The 21612-nt window shown below is 33.5% G+C and overlaps 1 protein-coding gene across 1 annotated transcript; it reads left to right on the top strand.

Annotated features, from left to right (window-relative positions):
- Positions 1-19203: 19203 nt before the first annotated feature.
- Positions 19204-21161, top strand: LOC149574854 (uncharacterized). Its single transcript, XM_089812138.1, has 3 exons — positions 19204-19401; positions 19738-19867; positions 19956-21161. Exons 1-3 carry the CDS (start codon positions 19272-19274, stop codon positions 20803-20805), a joined length of 1110 nt encoding a protein of 369 aa, XP_089668264.1. The 5' UTR covers positions 19204-19271; the 3' UTR covers positions 20806-21161.
- The last annotated feature ends 451 nt before the right edge of the window (positions 21162-21612 follow it).

Genomic DNA, 21612 nt, shown 5'->3' on the forward strand with positions numbered 1-21612 from the left:
TTAACAATCATAACATAATTTCAATTTCCACCATGATCTTAATCAACCTCACAAATTTATGATTAAAATAAATTCTTCTCGAAATCATATACAAAAATTCCCAGTCCACCTTATCATGGGCTTTTCAAATGTCTAGTTTAATAACCATACTAGGGATTCTTCTTTTGTCTATTGAATGAATTACCCCATGTGTAGCACAAAAACATCCAAAATCTGCCTCCCTAAGACAAACCATTTTTGGTGATGCCAATAAATTTCTCCTGCAATGGTTTAATTATATTGATCAAAATATCAGAAAAAACATTATACACCAAATTACATAAACTAATAGGTCTTAAAGTAGAAAAAGATTTAGGATTGTAAAGGTTTGGTACTAGGAAAATAAATAGTTTATTTAGCCTCCCAAGAAACTTAAATTAGTTATAAAAAATCCCTAGAATCCTTATCAAATCCACCATAACAAGCTCCCACAAGTGCTACAAAATTTTTTGAGGGGAATCCATCCAGTCCAGGGACTTTATAGGTCTTCATTGAAAAAGAACACCTTTCTGACTTCCTCATCAAGAACATGACTAGTAATGAGATCATTATCCACCTCTCCTAACATAGTAGGAAGATTTTAAATGAGTTTATCTTCTTTTTAATATCCAAATTCCTATTTGTACCATTATAGGCAGTAGTAAAATTTGAAACTATCCATCTTACCATCTCCTCTTGGTCTACCAAAATATTATTTTTTTTTTCTTGCAAGGAGGTGATAGTATTCCTTTTCTTGTGCTTAAAGGTATACTTATGGGGGAAAAGTATTATTTCTATCATAGTCCATTAACCATTGGATCCTAGATCTTTATTTCAAGTACATTTCCTCTTTGGTAGTAACAATATTCCATTAGTTCCTACATACTTATTTATCTTGATAGTGTTAGTAGACAAGTCCCTCTCAACTATAGCCTTCTATAGTTCCTCTAATTTTGAACTAATTTTTTTTCCTTCTTCTTGCAAATATCCCTAAATGAGGACTTCCCCAAATGGGTGGCATGTCTCCTAACATTATCCAATTTAGCAACAAGTCTAAACATGACAATGCTATCAATTTTGACATTCCTCCACACAATTTCTAAACTTAGGTGTGATTGTCACATAATCTTGTATCTAAATGGATTTTGGCAACTTAAAACTCCATTCAACTAGTTAAATAAAAATGAAGTGTGATCTAATTTTTTTCTAGGAATGGTAGTTAAGGTGGATAAGATCAAATCTTGTCAATTAACAAAGAACAAGAGTGTATCTAGCTTTACTTGGATTAAATCCTAGTCTTTCCTATTACTTGACTAGGTAAAATGGGTCCATTTTATATCCACATCAATGAGATCATTTAGATTAATCAAATTTGTCAAGTCATCTACACTATCTATGAAATCATTTGACACTCCTAGCTTCTCAAAGCGTTAGAGAGCTGAATTAAAGTCACCCATACATAAAAACTTATTGCCCTTATTGTTATTCATAAAAGTGGAAAGGGTTATCCAAATATTACACCTACCAGTTTTGGTATTAGAAGTATATATATTGATAATACACTAGCTCATATTGTTAGAAACATATTCTATGGAAATAAAGTTTTTATCACTTTAGGATTCCTGGGGGGCACCTCTCCAAAAGCTCCATTAACTTCACTATAACTAGCTATAACCAAAGGACAAAGTTTATCAATTACATTAAGGAAATCTAGGAAAGACATTTTGACCTCCTCAATAAGAACATTAATTGTTAAAGAATAGATAGATTTCTTTAGAGAAAAATTCTTTCGAGGGTTATTCACACCCCTCATGTTCCATGAGTGAAACTTCAATTCTTACCTTTAGTAACACCATCCAAGGTTGATTTCTTATCATTTACAATCTCTCTTACCATGTTATTGGTATTTGTACTATTGTTGGGTGGTCTTTCCTTCTTGACCTCTACTCTAACATCCACTTTTTTTTTACCTCTTATGTCTATTCTCTTCTGAACTTGTCATTCCTCTACATCAATCTCCTACTATAAATAGGGTGTAGAGAACATATCAAAAACTAGGTGAATTTTCAACTCCTTAAGTGGCGAAGAAAAGCACTCTATACTCAAAATTTTCCTTGGGGGCAAGGGGTCAATCTATCCTCCCACTTCTTCAAAGAGATGCTGATACACCTAGCTCCTAAACCATTATTCCCTAAATTTCTTCCTGTGTCCTAGATCTCTCCTTCTTCCAAACTAATTTTTGTCTCACCATCTCCCTTACCCATATCCATGTTAGGGGTTGACAAAATAAGAATCGATCCCTTGTAAAATTGAGTAATCATCTGTTGACATATCAGTCAAGTTTGTTATTATGACATACACTTATTCAAATTGTATCTACTAATCTTATTGTATAGTTAACAATGTTAACCATGCATTTTAGTTATTACCAATTTCTACAATTGCTACCAAGTCCTTTGGACAAATTTTTTTGTGTGCCAAGCAGTTATAGGTATTGTGAAAATCAAGTGTAAATCAAACATCTTAGTGTATGTCAAGTTTACCAGTGCAAACTAAGCTATGTAGTACTTATCAAGTTCATAGTTGATATGATGTGAGTCTAGTGTTAACTAGGATACTCAGTGTTAACCAAGTGATTTAGTTTATACCGAGCTTGTAGTGGAAGCATTAACAAATTTATACAGTGTGAATCAATTGATTCAGTTTATATGTCGTGTTTCATAGTATTCACTGAGTCACCAATGCAAATCGAGTTCAAGACTACTTTGAAGTGATCAATATGGATTGAGCTTCTACGTCTACCAAGTGCATGACAATGTAGAGCATTGATAGTGGATGCCTAGTATCATAACCTCACTAAGTCAGTCTTCAGAACCTGAGTGTCTAAATTTGAGCTAACTTTGTAATACCTGTGTAAACTTGTACTATGGCCAACTTTGTAATTGTATAATTGGATTGATATATATGTAATGTATTGCATCAAATCCAAAGTATGAGATTGGAATACAATGTAATCATATTTTATCAGAGAAGAGTAGAAAGAGTGAATTATAAAGGCTACAATAGTATTAGGAGTAGCAAAGATATACCTATCATAGTAAGGTGATTTATACACACAAAGAAATGGGTGAACCCACAATACTAGGTACCACTTTTGGGGGATGAAGGAAATTGCGAAGTGATGAAAATTTTCCATATTGAATTTTATGTATGTTTGTGTGAACATGCTAACTATGTTCACATGAACATGTAATTGTTTTATGTTTGCGTGAACATATTGAGTTTAAATAGGGTATGTTCACATGAACATACCTTATTAATATGTTCACGTGAACATATTTTAATGGCAATTTTGTGATTAAAATTTCATTTTTCCATTTGAGATCTTGATAATAAAAAAAAATTATTTTTTTATGTTCACACGAACACAAATTATTTTATATGTTTGTGAGAACATGTTAACTTAAATTTTTGATCACCGAATTATTTTGCTCATATGTTTGCACAAACATATGTTCACACGAACATGTCTAATATGTTTGTGCGAACATTGTGTTCGTATGAACATGTCAAATTACAAATTTTTGGTATTATTTTATGAAAAAAATGAAATTGGTTCTTTTGACCCCCAAAATTGAGATTGACTAATCTCCTACCGTAAAATAAAAAATGCCAATTTGTGTTGCTTGGAGCAAGCTTTCGAATGACTATAATTATAATACATATTATATTCATTAAGACTTTCAAATATGAGTTTAACTCATTATAGGTTCATTAATGGTTGAACATCAACTGACTTTGACACTTTGGGAAAAAAATTTAATTAGGTCAAAAAATTTTGAAAAATATCTAAGAAATAGGTTGTTGAGATAGCTTTCTATAAAAAAAAAAAAAAAAATTAGATTTATGATAAATTGAGTTCAAGCGATCTGTGTCAAAATGAATGTATGTCTGAATTATGATTGATGTCACTTCATAAACTATACAATATTCAACTAAATTGAATCAAACCAAATGCATCCTTTGGGTATTGATGTTACAAATCCAACATCGAAAGAATTGCCTTATTATCATTTCTAGAAAGAAAGTTATGTGTGTCAAACAAACTATCACTCTTTAAAAATATTGATTTTTCATATGTACCACTTTTCAGAGGAGAAGAAAAATTTGACTTAAATAATTTTTTTTAAATTAAAAAATATGGTTACAAAGTAGGAACAGAGTACTAGAAATCACTAATTTACATAATCTTGAAATTATTCATAGTTTTAGAGATATAGTCACTCGAATGTGAGGTTTGTTTCAAAAATACTGATTTCAGTGTCAAAATTGGTCAAAAAGTGGAACCCATTATTGTGGGATCACCCGAATTTCACTCAGCAAACCAAGTTACAGATTAGAGATCAGCTACTGCTTCATCCTAATAGGTGAATCAATCAAATCTTTTAACAAGGTAGACCTAACAGTCTTATGAAAATCTCTTTACTGAGTGCATACTTCATTGTATGTTTGTAAATCCTTTAACAAGGTGGACCTAGCAGTCCTTATTGCTCCTAAAAGGGAAAATCATCAGAAGTGATCAATGTAAGCCTTAACAAGCCAACTTTATATTGTAGTATTAAAGCTTGTGGGTATCATCCCTACCCCATTTTTACTTTCTATTTGGAAGGTTTCTAGATCGCCAAATCTATGTGTCAATGTCTTGTGTATGATTTCATGTTTTTAGTTTCTCATGCATGCAATTAGATCAGAATATATGCAAAGAATTAATTGGGTAATTGAAGATAAAATTTTAGAGTTACTATTCACCCCTTCCCTCTCAGTAAATTAGCCTTCAATAATATTTCCAACATCATCAGTCTTATTTCCTTCTGCTTCTATTGGAGTTTTAGGCCAATCTCCCCTTCCTCCTACATACCAAAGTTGATAGTAGGGGCTTCCCTAATTTCCTCTTTTCCTAGCGCAACAAGGAGATCTTTTTTTTTTTTTCTTTCGTTAGGGGCTAGAGGTACATCCTCTCTTTGAGGTACTTAGAATTTACCAATCTCATCCTTTTAGGGTAATTAAGTAGAATATTCACTTTCTATGATTTCTCTATAATAACTCCTAGAGAGCCCACCTTCTCCTTGTCCTTATTTTATTGACTTTTACAATCCACCACCTCATGACCAAACTTTGAACAATTTTTGAAGTATACATCACCGTTCTCATAAACAAGTGGATGTTTTTGCTTCCTCTATTTTCTATTTAGACCCACAATGTTAGGAAGATATTTGTTGACCATAATATTTACACAAAAAAAGGAGAAAATACCAACCTTTAGTTTTGAATGGTGATAGCATCTACCAAGAAAAAAGTACAAATGAGTTCCAAATCCAATGGAATATTTTCTCATCCCATAACTCTAGAGGCAAACTAAGGAGCTATACCTAGACTAGGGCAAGTTGGCTCGGCTCCAAAACCAAGTCAGAGCCAAGGTGCCATTTAGAAATCACCAAAAGTACTTTCCCTAGTATCAAGGTCCCAAGAGGACCATATCCAAGTTAGCCTCAACTCTAAATTTGAAAAGGAATAGTTTTTTGGGCATAGTTGTTACACTAGCACTGCCCTTCACTTTCCACTTCTGAGGGACCCATTTTTGGACCATCTCAATTAAAGGCATGGAGGCTATAAAGAATCCCACTAAGTAGAGTTGTAGGGATGACAAAATGTTGTCCACTATACTATTAGGTAGAAATATTTTTGGCCCATCCACTCCAAGACAAATCTTGGGATCCTCCAAAGGTGGGGAGGAATGAGTTTTCTAACCAAGGCCCCCTTCCAATCACCTGTCTTGGTAGAAGTCTTCTATTATTTTTTACTGATACAATTAGAGTTCTTTCCCAATAATTTCAAATCATCCTTTAGGGAATCTCCACTAGGGTCATTTTGCATAGAGCCACCCCAATTCTAATGGAAAGGAAAACATTCTCCACCTCAAATTGGGCCCATGATGAAGAGGTCAATACAAGATATAGATCTTGAAAGACTAGAGACCTAGAGTTAGATTTTGACACATCATCATGGGCCATGCACCTTTAAAATTCAAAATCAACACAATGTGAGAAATTTGTAGAGCTTTTCAATATCTTGTCATGATTAAATTTATTTTTATCTCATCAAATATGTTGTTGAATAGAGGGAGCACAAATTTTTGATACAAAATCTAACTCTAAATAAAGATGACTAAGATTCTTTTTAAGCTCCTCCAGCCCTAGAGGCCCTTAAATGATTTTGGGTTATGATTTTGACCTCCTGTACTTTTACACTACCAACATACAACTTACTATATTTGGAAATAACAAATACCACTAGTAAAGATTTTGCCTTGCCATTCCCACTTGTATCATGCCCTTAGTATAAGTAAGCCATCCCCTTGAGTCTACCTAAACATTCCCAACTAGGTCCTTCTCCTTTGAGACTTCCTTGCTCTTCCTTCCCTTTTTTACCACTCAAATCAAGTGCCAAATCAACCCACAATTCTTCATAACCTGATGCAACAAGAATCTAAGGGTACTCCACTAGGAGGTAATTTGGATCCTTTCAAATAAACACACGATAGAAACAGAATGTAACAATGCAATATTTGATACCAATTCTCAACACTTTATTTATATAAGTATTGTTTACATGCAATATGCCTGATTGTAAGGCCTCCTAAGTTAGGTCCAAATACAAAAAGAAATTACAAAATAGTTGTACAAGATCCCTCAAGATCTAACTCAATTATAATTCCAGCTAGTCCAGATCCACACTCTAGTAGAAAACCCCAAGGAAATGTCAACTTGTGATCACAAGCCCACCAAGAAATCTCTTGGTTTACTAGGCCTCAACTACTAGCCCTTTTCAAAATTCTCTCATATACTTCATCCTCTTCTCTCATATGGATTACCATCTCTTCATCTACAATATACCTTAACACTCCACAAGACACCACTACTTATACCCAACTAAGCCGCAAGTCGGCCTAGCCCATTACAACTTAAAATAAACCCTTATATTAAATATTTACATAAGCTACAAGTTAGTTGCAACACTCACTAACTACTTATAACCCAAATTAAATGCAAAAGGTCAATTCACAGATAACTTAGGCACCACAAAGATCAAGACCAAGCCAAGTTTCAAAAACCACCACTAAGCATTATCATTCCACCAAGCATAATTGAGCTCTATCAATGACTAAGCCAACTCTAAGAACACTTCAACCAAACCATGCATACCAAACTAAGATTGCAAGTATATGTCAAGTCCCTTCAATAACTAAGTAACTTAGGAAACACTGCTGCTGAGTTCCTCCTTTTTAGACCGAGTCCCTTCAATGACCAAGCAAATTAGGCAATACTAAAACCAAGCTATGCTAAGATACCAATGTGTATCAAGTTTCTGCAAGCATCATCTAGATTCTTGGACAACTAAGTGCCCCCAAGCTATGATGAGCTCCTTTGATAATCAGGCACCTCTAGGATAACCAAGTCAATCCATCCATCCATCGAGTTCTCAACCAAGAACTACCAAGAGATGATTGAGTAACCTCTACCAATCACCTCTTCATCAATCGAGTACGAGTCCAAGAACCCTCCAAAGAAACTACTGAGCCTTCTTCCATGAACTCCAAAGTAGCCACCAAGAAAACCCAAGATGCTGCTACATCAGACTCCCCAAGTAAATAGAAAAGTCTGTCCCATACTTTGGTGTGCAAAGAAATACCAACAACCATATTTATGTTCACCAAAGGCTTCTACTCCAATAGGGACAAGAAAACCAACATGCAAATAATCCACGTCTCCATCCATCTATCAAACACCAAAATCTCAACCATCCAATCAATATGCTCACTCCTAGGAACAAACTAAACATAATGCTTCATCAACAAAATCTCATTCACATCAATAACTAGTGAATCCACTCTAGCAACAACAAAGTGCTCTACAATCTCCATGTTAGACCCAACCAAATGATCATGAAAATCAATCTCCATCCCAGCATCAACAAGGTTAGGAATATCCTTAGTAACAACCTCAAGTTGCTCTACAAGTTCTGTATCAGACTCCACCAAACGATCAACAAAATAAACCTCCTCCACCTCAACCTTGCTATTCCCTCTTCTCTCACAAAAAAATCTTCTAACTGGCCCAAAAACTCTCTTCTATATTAGTAGAATCTAGCTCCATAGACATCTATGGAATGCCTTCCCCATCTTGTCCTTAACTCGATCAAACAAACTAGCTTCAAACTGAGAAAACATCTCTAAAATCCTACTCTCCACCACATCTTGGATTTTTGTAATCATCATAGGGTCCAATCCTCTTGAAGCCATCTCCTAAGATCTTCGCAAATCCTCTTCTAGAAAAAACCAATAGATCAATCTTCCCCAACAAGATCAACCCTCTATCTTCACATCCATTGATCCATCTACAAGTCCTCTAGAATTTCAAGTTAGAACCATGATGTACCACCTCACAACCGAGAGATCTAGAACTCCAGAAAGAAAAATCCACCAATAGATCAAAATCTTCTTGGATCAACTTCTCTAAACCCAAGGTCTTGGTACAAACTTCCTCAGCTTCGATGACCTATCTACACACTTAGGAACAATTATGCTCTGATACTAGTTGATGTAGAAATAATCAAAGGGTACCCCAATGGGAGTTAATTTGGATCCTTGCAAATAAATACACAAAAAAATAATAATAAAAATACAAGATCATGTACCAATTATTAACAATTTATTCATATAACAACTGTTTAGATGCAATATGCCTAGTTGTAAGGCCTTCTAGATTAGGTCCAAATACAAAAGGCAATTAAAAATAGTTCTCCAAGATCCCTCAAGATCCAACTCAATCCTAATCCTAGCTAGTGTAGATCCACACTCTAGTAGAAAACCCTAAGGAAATCTCAACTTGTGCTCACAATCCCACCAAGCAATCTCCTAGTTTACCTAGCCTCAACTACTAGCCCTTCTCAAAATTTTCTCCTATACTTCATCCTCTTCTCCTAGATGGATGACTATCTCTTCATCTACAATCTTCCTTAAGACTCCACAAGACACCCCTACTTATACCCAACTGAGCCACATGTCATCCTAGCTCATTAAAAATTAAAATAAACCCTTACATTAAATATTTGCATAAGGCATAGGTTAGTTGCAACACTCTTTAACTACCTAAAACCCATATTAAATCTCAAAAGTCAACTCATAGGCAACTTGGGCACCATAGAGACCAAGACCAAATCGAGTGTCAGGAATCACCATCGAGCATCAGTATTCTACCAAGCACATCTGAGCTCCATCATTGATTGAGCCAACTTGGGCAACACTACAACCAATTCATGTAGACCAAACCAAGAATGCAAGTATATGTTGAGTCTCTTCAATAACTAAGAAACTTGAGCAACACTAATGTTGATCTCCTCCTTCACAAACTGAGTCCCTTCAATGACTAAGCAACTTGGCAAACACTACAACCAAGCTACACCGAGCTTCCAATGTGTGCTAAGTTCCCACAAGCATCGTTGAGCTCCTTCGATGACCAAGTGCCCTCAAGCTATGTCAAGATCCTTCGACAACTAAGAACCTCCAAAATAGTCAAGTACATCCATCCACCGAGTTCTCAACCAAGAACTACTAAGAGACCCTAGAGCAACCTCTACCAAGCACCTCTTCATCAATTGAGTACTAGTCCAAGCACCCTCCAAAGAAACTATTGAGCCTTCTTCCATGAACTCCAAAGTACCCCCAAGATGTTCCTACATCATAACCTCCACCATCACAATCTACATTAGTTCTCAAAGATTCAAAATTCGTCACTTATCACTTCTCCCACCCTATAAGTTAACTAGTACTTGGTAGATGCATGGGAACCATATTGGTCAATCTTGTAACATCACAAATTGTCCTATAGTGACTTCAACTTCATATAATATTATTCATTTGGTCATCAGCCCTTACACTTCAAATTTTTCAAGGCCCAATAATTAAATGACTCACCCTATTCTTTTCACTTCAACCAATATGTTATGATAGAAATAATAGTTAAAAATATAAATATTTTAATTTTCTTCTTGTTTAAAATAATAAAATGGGTTGCACTAGTCATTGACAATACAACCATTAATTTTTTAAAATTTAATTATATGTCAACATAAGTATAAAATGATTATGTTAAGTGATGATAACCTAATCTAGTGCATTTACATAAACCTTTATTAAGATTAATATTAAATGTGCTTGTTCAAAATTAATTTAGAGAGGGGGGGCTGTTACAATGGGTGATCATTAATGAACTTGAATCATGACACATTCATTCATGACATGCTGAAGAATCCCTCTATTTTCAAAAAATATTATCCCAGCCTCTTTTTTATTACCCCCTCCAATACCCACACAATACTCATGATGCCAATTTTCCTATATAAACCCCTATGCATACCCCCCAAAAAATAAACCCTCCCTATGACTTGGGGTATAAGTTGCCCCTTTTTTAGCTCATTTTAAACCCCTTAATATGAATGGAAATGGTATTACATTACCTCTTTAGTGAAGACCAGTGAAATTTTGGGTCTATTGAGAGAGAGCAAGGAGAGAGATTTATCAAAAGTCATACTTTTTATTTTGTTTATTGGTGAAAAGTGGGAATAGATCAATTTCACAAGAAAAGTTGAAAAGAATTGTAGATTAGTTTTAAATTATGTTGTAACAAGTTTTCTTTCTAAACAAGGTTCTTTATCTTATTCATCAAAATTGTAATAAATTATTGATGAGTACCTCTCACATAGAAAAAACAAAATTTGAAAATTATGAAATGGAGACATTGGTTAGGTGGCCTCATTTTCTCTTTTGTGTAAGTGAAAGATAGACAGTTGTCAAATACAATTATAGATTAGAAAAACTCATTGTTTTGTATATAAACATATGAAAATTAAACAATTATGAAATAAAATTTATATATTGTTATACACATAAATACATTTATGTGTACATATATGCATATATGTACTTATATATGTATATGCATGTATATATGTATGTATATATACATATACATGTATGTCTATACATACATACATATGTGTGTGTGTATACACATACATGTATATGTATATATATGTATGTGTAAATATATATATACATTATATGAATACACATAATATACACATGTAAATAAAAATTTGAAAGTAATTAAATAAAAATGGTTTTTATATTTAAACCCTAATTTATGAAATAATTACCCCAACTTTGAATTTCTCTCCTTATTCATTATAGAACAACACTTACTTTTCACACCTTTTCTCGGGAATAGAAGTCCATTGCCCCTTTCTCTGTCAATCTCTAGAGTGTTAATTAATAACATTAAAAAAATCATTGTCATTTAGACTATGGAAAGCACCCCCACAAAAAAGAGGACAAGACATATTACAATAGAAAGGCATATCTTTATAAGATTAAAAGCACAGCATTTCTTATTTCAAGCATCCAAAATCCCCGGAGTAACCAACGATGGAGAAATGTTGAAGCCACGTCCCTCGTGCAAAGTCAACCAGTTTTAAAAATCTCCCAACAAATAACTGTAATACCTTAACATATAGGAATGCCCCATAACTTGTACGTTTTCTTGTTTGGCCGGATAAATAACTACCTAATTAGGTAGATCTACAAGTTTCCAAGAAATGGCAATATAATGTGATGTCATAATTTATATTTTTCAAACTGTTTCCTTCAATAATGTACACCCATCCATCCATCTTTCAATCCCCAAGAGCTGCCATTATTCAAGCAAACAGTGCTTTCGAAGCTCTAATCAAGGAATTAGACTAAGTTTTATTCAAAGAAACAATGCTTTCCAAGCCCTAATCAAAGAATTAGACCAAGTTTTATTCAAAGAAACAATGTTTTCCAAGCTCTAATCAAGGAATTAGACTAGGTTAACAAAGTAGGTTACAAGGAATACTTAATATTTTTCTCCCCTCTTTAAAAACTCTATGTTCATTAAGTTTCCTCGGACTTAGATCATAAAATTAGACTCCATAGCACAGAGTAGGTAATGAGATTTGGTGACTGATTTTGAAAGACAGATAAACAATTGGAGTCATGACACCTCATTAACTCAGTTTATACGAGATGACATAAGTGAGACTTGTTTTGTGTATGAGTAAGATGATAAATACATTTGTTTCATAAAGTTTATACGTGCAAAGAGATTGTCAATCCCTGTGGAGGTAATATATAAAAATGGGTCCCTGCCTTTTTGGGATAACATCTGATGGGGATGGTATTAGGTATTTGGTGAGGCCATTGATTCACTATTTCACGTGCAAATCCATTATTTTATCACCCTTAGCCGGCTTAAAATGTTTACTATTACTTTCCATGGCTGCTGGTGAGCTCATATTATTTGCATGGCCGTGTGAATGTATGTAAATAATGTGTCATGAGATTTCATGAGATTTCATGAAAGTGCAAAAGCTGCGGCGTTGGGGAAGGCGAAGGAGCTCTCATTGGTCTGGTTGACCTGTCCATATGAGTGGAAGCCTCCATGAAAGCTTCTCTTTCGTGTGCCCCATTATACTTGTTTCATTTTATATGCAAGGAGAGGGTTCCACTTCACTAAAAACTATTTCTCTTGGATGTGCCACTTTCCACGAGTGATTTGTCAGCTTGGAACAAAATAAGAATCACAAGATTTTTAGGGCGAAGAGGGCCCTCTCTCGATGGTGGTCTCACTAACTTTGATTTGTTTATTTCAAAACCCAAGAAAATGTTTCATTTAAAAAGCAATTCATGGAGGTGATTGCTTTTTGTAATTTAATACATTTTGTGATATAAATTTGGTCATTTTATAATGGAATAGATTATGTGATATAGTCTATTTTTTTGTGGAGGAATTTATTTTATTTATTGAGAACTTTTATGTATTGGATATATGAGTGTAAGCTTTTAGATTCGAAGGTTGTCTAAGAGTTAAGGATGGCAACATTTTCCCAAATTCACCTTAAGCATGATTTTGACTCCGTTTCTTTTGATATTGAGATCTTTAACTCAATTAAACTTTATACTTGATAGATTGATTATGAACTATTTAACTTACAAACATATCAAATGGTGCATTGACATTTTGACAAAATTTCAATACTTTAGGTTTTCAAAAATCTATGTTTTATGTATGTAAGTTGTTTGTTTGGAAAGATTTTAGTCGCATCCCTTATACTATTAGGACTTTTAACTCTATTAGTCTTGATCCTTGGTGACCTTGTTTATATAATTTTTTACTTAAGGAACATGCTAAGAGCACTTTTTAAGAACTTATCCTTTATATAAATATGAATCCTTCATTTGACATTCATTACATCTATGTAGTGATCACAAAGGGAGAGTATTAGGACTTTCTAGGAGGTTGTACATTTCAATTCTACTACTACAAATCAAGTTTTCTTACTTGTGAAGTAGTACTAGGGTGGTTAGCCTCTTGAGATGTCTTGATGCTTGACTAGTAAAGCACCATAGTTGATTAAAAGGCCATTCATTCTTATGAGAGATGAGTGTCTATTTTAAAGAAAGAAACATATTAAATGGGGATAAAGATTGAATCAAACTTAAGTTCTTAAATCCCAATAACAATCATAATTTAATAGTATGAAAATATCACCAAATCTAAAATAAATCTATACATTTTTGAAATCACTCTTGATTATATATAATAATACATCTCTAATGATAAAGATCAAAGTTAGAAAGAGTAAACCTCTTTCATGCTCTTTACCCAAATTAAAGATAATACTTTAGATTTATTTTTTCAAAAGTTGTAGTTACATATTAAAAAAAAACATGTTCGCATACAATTAATAGGTATGTGAATAATATTATATAAATAAGATATTAAACTTGGAATATAAAGAAATATCTTATGACATATAAGAACATGTATGCATGAATACATATGTAATATGCATATGGCATGTTTGTATATATATATGTATATATGCACATGCATATATATGATATATATACATGTGTAGGAATGTATGTACATATATGTAAAATGTTTACAAATGTGTACAAATATTTGTAGATGAGTGCATATGTTACCTATATATGTATGTTCATATCTACACAAGAATACATCAGTACCAAGATATACACAAAAATGAGAGACAAAAATAGTAAAAATAATTTTCTTTCCTTTTTATGGAACTTTCTATTTTCACACCTACTTCTAATTTGAATGAGCAAGATATTCTTTTTTGGTACATGACCACAAACTCACAATGTAAATCTCCATCTTTTCCCTAACCCTAAAGTAGGGTATTTAAGGCCCATCCTCGCAATAAAAAAGGACAATTTTGGGGGAGTTTTACAATAATGTACTATGAGAGAGGTCTATGAGAATATGATAATATTGTAGCCCATATCACATGTAGTTGGGTCTATTTAGACTAAAATATATGCAATCATTTTTCATTTGAACTAATAGAATTTTTATTTTCTATTGTGTTCATTTGTGTCTCAAGTTGTGTCTTCATCAAGTGTTATGAGAGCTTAGTTCCCTATGGATTGTTGAGTATGAGGTAGTTTACACTAGGACCGTGGTTGTGGGTTGTGAGATAAATGTGAAAAAACCCTTACAAAAGAAATCATAGTAGACGATCTTCATGTATTTATTGTGAAAATTCAACTACATAGATGTTTGAAAGTATTTGTTTATTCATTTTCATTTGTATCTATTATTTCATACTAATTGTCACATTTCTAACTTTTGGGTTTCGTAAATTGCTCAAAATAAAGGGTTAAGTTTTTACTTTGTGGTAGTCAGTACATGACTAAATGTTGGAAATTTGGCTAAAACATGAGTATGGAAATTCATTTAGGTTGTCATTTATGGAAATGTATTGGATCTCTATTAAGTTAGTATATCATGAAAACAAAGTCTTGGCTTGAAGACTTAGAAAATTATCTAAGTATCATAGACCTTATTTGTTAGTACATAAACTCTTTTGGTTTGTGAAGATCATAGACAATGGATTGGTATGTGCATACTTGCAAGAAGAAAGAATAGGTTGTGTTGATCCTACATGCAAGAGTGTGGGTCATTATGAGTAGTACAAATGAAGATATTAAAGGTTTAACACTCACATGTATGCACAAGTAGAACATGATAGGTTTAAAAAAAGTGGTAATTTGTGTTAAGAAATTATTTTGTTTATTAAAAGGATTGCTTGACTATTTAGGGATGACATCCTAGATGTTAACCCTAAGGGAGAAAAGAATAGTTTTTTATTTTGGGACTCGTGTGAAGACATGAAAGATGACATAACGAAATAAATTGGTATAAAGACATAGTTTTGTATGTGTAATGATAATGTGATATCTTTGGACATTATGATGCTATTAAATTTTGATCACAGTGAATTTTATGTTAGAGGAGAGAAATATCAGAGTATGTTAACATAAGTATAAACAGCTTCAAGGACAAATCAAATATATAAGATATCAACATTGTCAAAAAATTAATTTATCTATTCCTTTTGTGTACAAAGTATCATTGTAATTGCATGTTTGGGAAATGGTCTCATCTTGCATACTTTTCTAATTGTAATAACAACTCCTAATATGATTGAGGCTTTTAACAAGGCCTAGTCCACTAAGACACTATACGAATGTAATAGACTCCTAATAGGGTCAATATCTTTCACAAAAATACTTTTAAGTAGTGGATCATTATGTGGGTAGCATCCACATGGGGCTTTTCCCTTGGCTAGGGTTTCCCTAGTTAACAAATAATGGTGCTATGAGTTTCATTGTGATATTGCTATGTTCACTTCTCAATATATTCACATGTGCATGTTATAAGGTTTTTAAAGATATCCCTAGTTGGGAAAAGATTGTGGAATATTGATTTAGCCTTTGCTCCCCCACCCATCCTCTCAATATTTCCTATTTCTAAGATGATAGTGCATCATGTAGACATCTACACACCACCTCGACATCAATGACCAAGACATATAATTTCAAAAATTTCATGTTATATATATATATATCATTAATTTGATATTTTCACAAATATAACTATAGTTAATTGTTTGTTATTAGATTGGCTCAAAAGCATGAAAATCTCAGTATTATAAATTAGAACTTCGTTTCTATTTTTTTACATAACCATAATCTTTCACAATATTGATCTAAAATAGAAGTTTACCTTGGCTGTCCAACACTTACATTGTTTCATCCAATAATATTTATTACTAATATAATAATTTTGTTTTGTTTCTACCAAATAAAATATTCTTGAGAAAAGAATCCTTAAGGATATAAAATTTGAAGTGTAATATCTAAATTATATCTTAATTACTTATTACCTCAATAACTATCTATTTTATGGTAAATTTAAACAATTGCCTCCGTTATCCTCCATCAAGTGAAATACACACTACGTCTAAATTTCCCCATATTTAGTAATATAATATCATCATTTGCTATGGACGGTCAGAATCCGATGATGCCGAGGACAAACATTCAAGACAAAATTGCCAGCATAGACACTAGGAAATAATTTCTAGGTCTAGGGAATCAGAAAACAAAACAAAAAATCATTGGCAATGATTATATATTACTGCTACTTTCAAGTCATATATAGCAGGATGTACATGGTTGAAATATAGAAAGCTCATATAATAACAAGGACAATCTATATATTTATATAGATAACAAGCCAAACACGTAGAATTTCTTTAAGAGCAATAAACTTGAGAAATAAGAAAAGATAGAGCAGCATTACGTTGGCCATGGCGTATTGACATTGAATAATAATAATAACATTGGATTTTTGTCATACAGGCATCCATATCTATTCTGCGTAGATGTTGCCTGCATTTAGGGTGACCATATTCTATTATTAAATCAGAGGCGATGTTTCCTATAAAATGGCATATGATTACTTAAAAACATTGAGGTGGTTCTGTTAAAGATAACTAAATTTGGTAAATACTAAATATGGGAACGAGATGGCACTGAAAGGAGATATTCCTAGGTGGTGACGTGATAGTGGTTAATGGCCTAGGTGAAAGAAACAAACTAAAGCAAATTTATAATCATTGATCTATCGTAAGTTTTTGGTTAACCTTACAGTTTTGCTTCACTGTATTAGGACTCTTGTATTATTTTGAGAATTGAAGATTCTGAAAATGTAAGCGTACTAGATTATTAATAAGATAGTATGTTAAAATGATTTTAAGGTAGGAGGTTTGATTTTGTGAAGGAAAAAGGATCTCTTCAAGTATATATATGGTAAAAGTAATTGTATAATAAGGAAGAGGAACAATTTTTCTATCAATAGTTTATAGATTATGAATAATTTATTTCTACATATATCGTCAAGAAATTAGTAGTTTTTGTTGGAAAATTTAATGCAGTGTTGACGTTTGCCCCTTGAGCCAAACGCCCACCTATCACCTGACGACCCAGAACAGATAGAAAACATGAATGCCGTAGGTGAGATTTTTTGAATCTGGAAATGAGAGGGAAAAATGTTTTAGGTCAGAAGATGAAAAGGAATGTTTCTACATTCATTCATCCATTGAGAGCAAGCAGATCAGATTAGAAGTTGCAGAGAAGAGCAGTGGAAGAAGGTCTGCACGTCAGAGTGCAGAGAAGGAAGTTTGTTTATTTCGTGCCTGCAGTTGCACATCTTCTCTCTGATCATTCTGTAAGTTTATTGTTCATTGGATTCAACCTGTGAAGCAGTGATTGCTCCAGGCATTTTTGTATGCAGCCATTAGAGCTGCAAGTTTAAAGTTTGAAGTATTGAAGTCGTTTGAAGTTTTAGAGTAAATTTAGGGTTTTCTGGTTGAAGCCGAATGCTCCCAGATCTTGTATTGTTTTAAATCAAAGTTAAATACTAAGCAAGCAGGCATACTCGAATATATTGTTCTTCCTCTCTACATTGCATTTGAGAAGATCTTTGTTGAATATTTTTAGTTCTGAGTCTCTAGTTTTAATCGTGAAAAGTTTCACGTGATATCCTGGTCGCTCGGCTTGGTCCCTGGTTCTCCACAGTGGAAGCCGAGCTCACTCGGCACCTTCCCTTGCCGAGCTTTCCTCTTTGTGCCGAGTTCTCTCGACACTTGTTGCATGTCACTCGGCACCTTCATGTGCCGAGCAAGTGCCGAGTAATTTTTGGCACTCGGCACCTTCCTGTGCCGAGCACTTTTCTTAAGTGCCGAGCAACCTGCCACTCGGCACATTCACGTGCCGAGCAAACTTTTAGAGTTAGGATTGCAGTTTTAAGTTGTGAGTTTGATTTTAATTTACATTTCTCACAGTTTTTTAATCAAATGGACTATAAATCAACCATAAAGGATCAGGAATCACTATTTAAAAATGCATTTTCATTTAAAAACCACCTCTATATTAGAAGTAAATCATGAGATTAAAAATCACTACCTAGAAATTGTTATGCATGTAGAAACCATCTCTATATTAGAAACAATTAGAAAAGATCAAAATCAAAATAAACAATTGAAAATTTGGTATTAAGTTTTGTTATAAGAAATTAAAGTTAGATGTCTGCAATAAAAACTCAAAGTTTAACCAATTAGCCTAACCTCTTGAAATAGAAGGACATCTTATATAAAATTAATACTAATAAGTATTATATTAAACAGCTGAACTCGACCTGATATGACCTATTATTTATAAATGGTTGCATGAGATGGAAGAAATTTAATATAATAATTGCAGAAAGCCAATATTGACCTTTAAACAAAGGAAAACTCTATAAAACCCCAAACCATCGTACCAAATTCAAAATCTAAACACTAATCAGTTTGGAAGCCCAATTTGTAATAGAGCCTTTCTGTAAGGTTTTTGAGATTTTCGCCATCAATTAAAGTCTTTCTTCCTGAGGAAGTCTAATATGCAAACAAGTATCAGGTACATATTTTGAACCACTTAAAAGAAAACTTGGATTAAGGAGGAGGTGACACTGTTAGCAGTTATCTTAAGTTGTAAGAGATAGTGTTTGGGTTTGCTCTACAAGATCATACAGTCCAATATTTCATTGCAGCACTACTAAAGACAAGGAGTACAGTAGGTATAACTTATTTCACATCACTTTACTAACTGTAGAGAAGGTTTTTTCTTTAGTGGGTATTGTTCGAAATTAAGTGAAAGAGGCTTGTTTGTTCTAAATCAAGATCACAAATGTTTTGTCTCAGAAATGGGACGGGCTCCATGTTGCGAGGAGGGGTTAAAGAAGGGTCCGTGGTCCTCTCAGGAAGATAACAAACTCCTCCAATACATTCTTGAGAATGGTACGGGCAACTGGAAAATGATTCCCAAGCAAGCAGGTATTGTTTTATTTCAACTTTGGAACATAAATAATCAGCAATATCACTGTATTAGATATTTGAATCATGGTGGTCATAGTTTAGTCATCATACTATATCATTATCTATAGTTGTCTGCAATTACTGATATAAATATGTTGTCTGCACAAATTATTGCAACCATGACAACTTGCTATGAAAAAGATAATCATGTTTACACTTCTCATAATAATGAGTATGTCATTTCTGATTCTTAGATTCAACTTAAGATATGTTTAATATGAATCATATTCAATAACCTATGACGAAAATTGTTATAATAAGATGTGGGTAAATATTTTGCTTTTGATGATGCAGGCCTGCAGAGATGTGGAAAAAGCTGCAGGCTGCGGTGGACCAATTACTTGAGACCCGGCATTAAAAGAGGACATTTTACCTTCGAAGAGGAGCAAGCCATTTTGCAACTTCATTGCAAGCTAGGAAACAAGTAAGTCCAGCAAAAAATCAAAAAGAAATTCACTTCATTTCATTCCTTTCATTCAAGTCTTTTGACACAGATGTCTATATATGTTCAGGTGGTCAGCAATAGCTGCACGTTTGCCTGGCCGGACAGACAATGAAATAAAGAACTTTTGGAATACCCGGCTGAAGAAAAGATTGCTTCAGATGGGTATTGATCCAGTCACACACCGGCCATGTTTAGATCTTCTTGCACCCTCATTTGCTTCCTTTTTTGCTTTCCAAAGTGCCCAAGCAAAGCTTCCCATACAATATGATAATCTCATGAGTTATAATCTGCTGAGATCCCAATACAAACTTGATGAGGCAGCAGCAAATTTATGGGCACAACAGCATTTTGGAGATTCAGTGATATATAACGCTCAAAATCTAGATCACCATTTTTTTCAACCAAGATTTACCATGACCGGTTGGAATGGAGATATTGAAAGGACCCAACAGCCGAACTTTACAACTATGGGTTACTCTAATTATTCAGCCATGGATCGAGCCTCCATTGATGCTTCACAAGCTCCATGTTTAGCTAAGGACACCACAACCCTAAACCCTCAGTTGGGTATTTTATTTGACAAAGTTGGGGAGGATCAGAACATGAGCATGGACAAGGTTTTCTATCAAGGGGAATATGATCAGAACTGCAATAGTTTGCTTCATAGTCCTGACTCTGAAGCTGTTAATAGTGATTTGGTGTGGCCAAACTCACTTCCCCCTTTACTTTCTTACTCTGGATCTCTAACACCAGACACTTCCAATGGCACTGTTGCTGATACACAAAGTGATTCATCTCCAACTGGCTATGGACAACCACTTCCATCAGAGCACTTTATGAATATTGATTTAAATAATGAAGATGGAAGAGATTACTGGAGCAACGTGGTAAACTTCATGGATACCATCCCCACATGACCTTGCTATATCAAAACATACAAGAGATACATTTGTTATCAACTGTGAATTCTTCTTGTAAATTTGGTTACTCTGTGAGTGAAATGTATTGTAGTTTTTGTTTATGGAGAATTGTTGGTGGTGGGGAACCTACCCTTTAGATGGAGTATCTATATCATCGTAGGTAGGAGGTCAGTGTAACCAGTTGATATAGGATTTGATTCTGCATGGATTCATATACATAAACAGTTGACCTTCATTATTGTAGAAATTCATATTGTACTTACAGTAAATAAGTCTGTGTTTGGTTGACATCATGCAGATGGATTTGTCATATGTGTATTATTAAAGATATGAAAAGATACTTTTCGACTAAATTGTGTGGGTGTTTTATTTTATCAACGTTTCTGTATGAGTTTCATGAATGTATACTACTATGTAATGTAAAAGTGCTAAATAATATATAGTTCTAATTCTATTAATAAATCTCTTTCCTTTTATTCTATATTTGTGTTTGCATCAGGTTCCTCTTACAAATGTACTATTGTAATTATGCCTTGTATATAGGAGTAAGGCTTAACTTTAATTAGAATGCATGCTTCAGAGAATCCTTCTGGCTGCTGATATCTCAGGAAAACTGCAATTATTGTCTTTTAGTTGGTCAAGTAAAATAATATTGAATACCTTTATATTAATAAGAAATATGATATGAAGTCAAAATGACTTGCAAGTTCTTTATTACATTTCTTCATCCCTAAGTTATCTTTGAAAAGGCTTAAATCCTAGTGACTCTTGCAATGGATTATGGTTATCCACCTAATCCATATT

This window comes from Cupressus sempervirens, chromosome 2 (genome assembly GCF_028749045.1).
Source record: "Cupressus sempervirens isolate cs-2001-9-10 chromosome 2, ASM2874904v1, whole genome shotgun sequence".
In the NCBI taxonomy this organism is placed as follows: Eukaryota; Viridiplantae; Streptophyta; class Pinopsida; order Cupressales; family Cupressaceae; genus Cupressus; species Cupressus sempervirens.

Excerpts from the sequence above, each read along its gene's own strand:
- LOC149574854 (XM_089812138.1), top strand. The coding sequence starts at position 19,272 with ATGGGACGGGCTCCATGTTGCGAGGAGGGGTTAAAGAAGGGTCCGTGG. Across the intron at positions 19,402-19,737 it reads AATGATTCCCAAGCAAGCAG|GCCTGCAGAGATGTGGAAAA; the intron begins GTATTGTTTTAT and ends TTGATGATGCAG. Across the intron at positions 19,868-19,955 it reads CATTGCAAGCTAGGAAACAA|GTGGTCAGCAATAGCTGCAC; the intron begins GTAAGTCCAGCA and ends ATATATGTTCAG.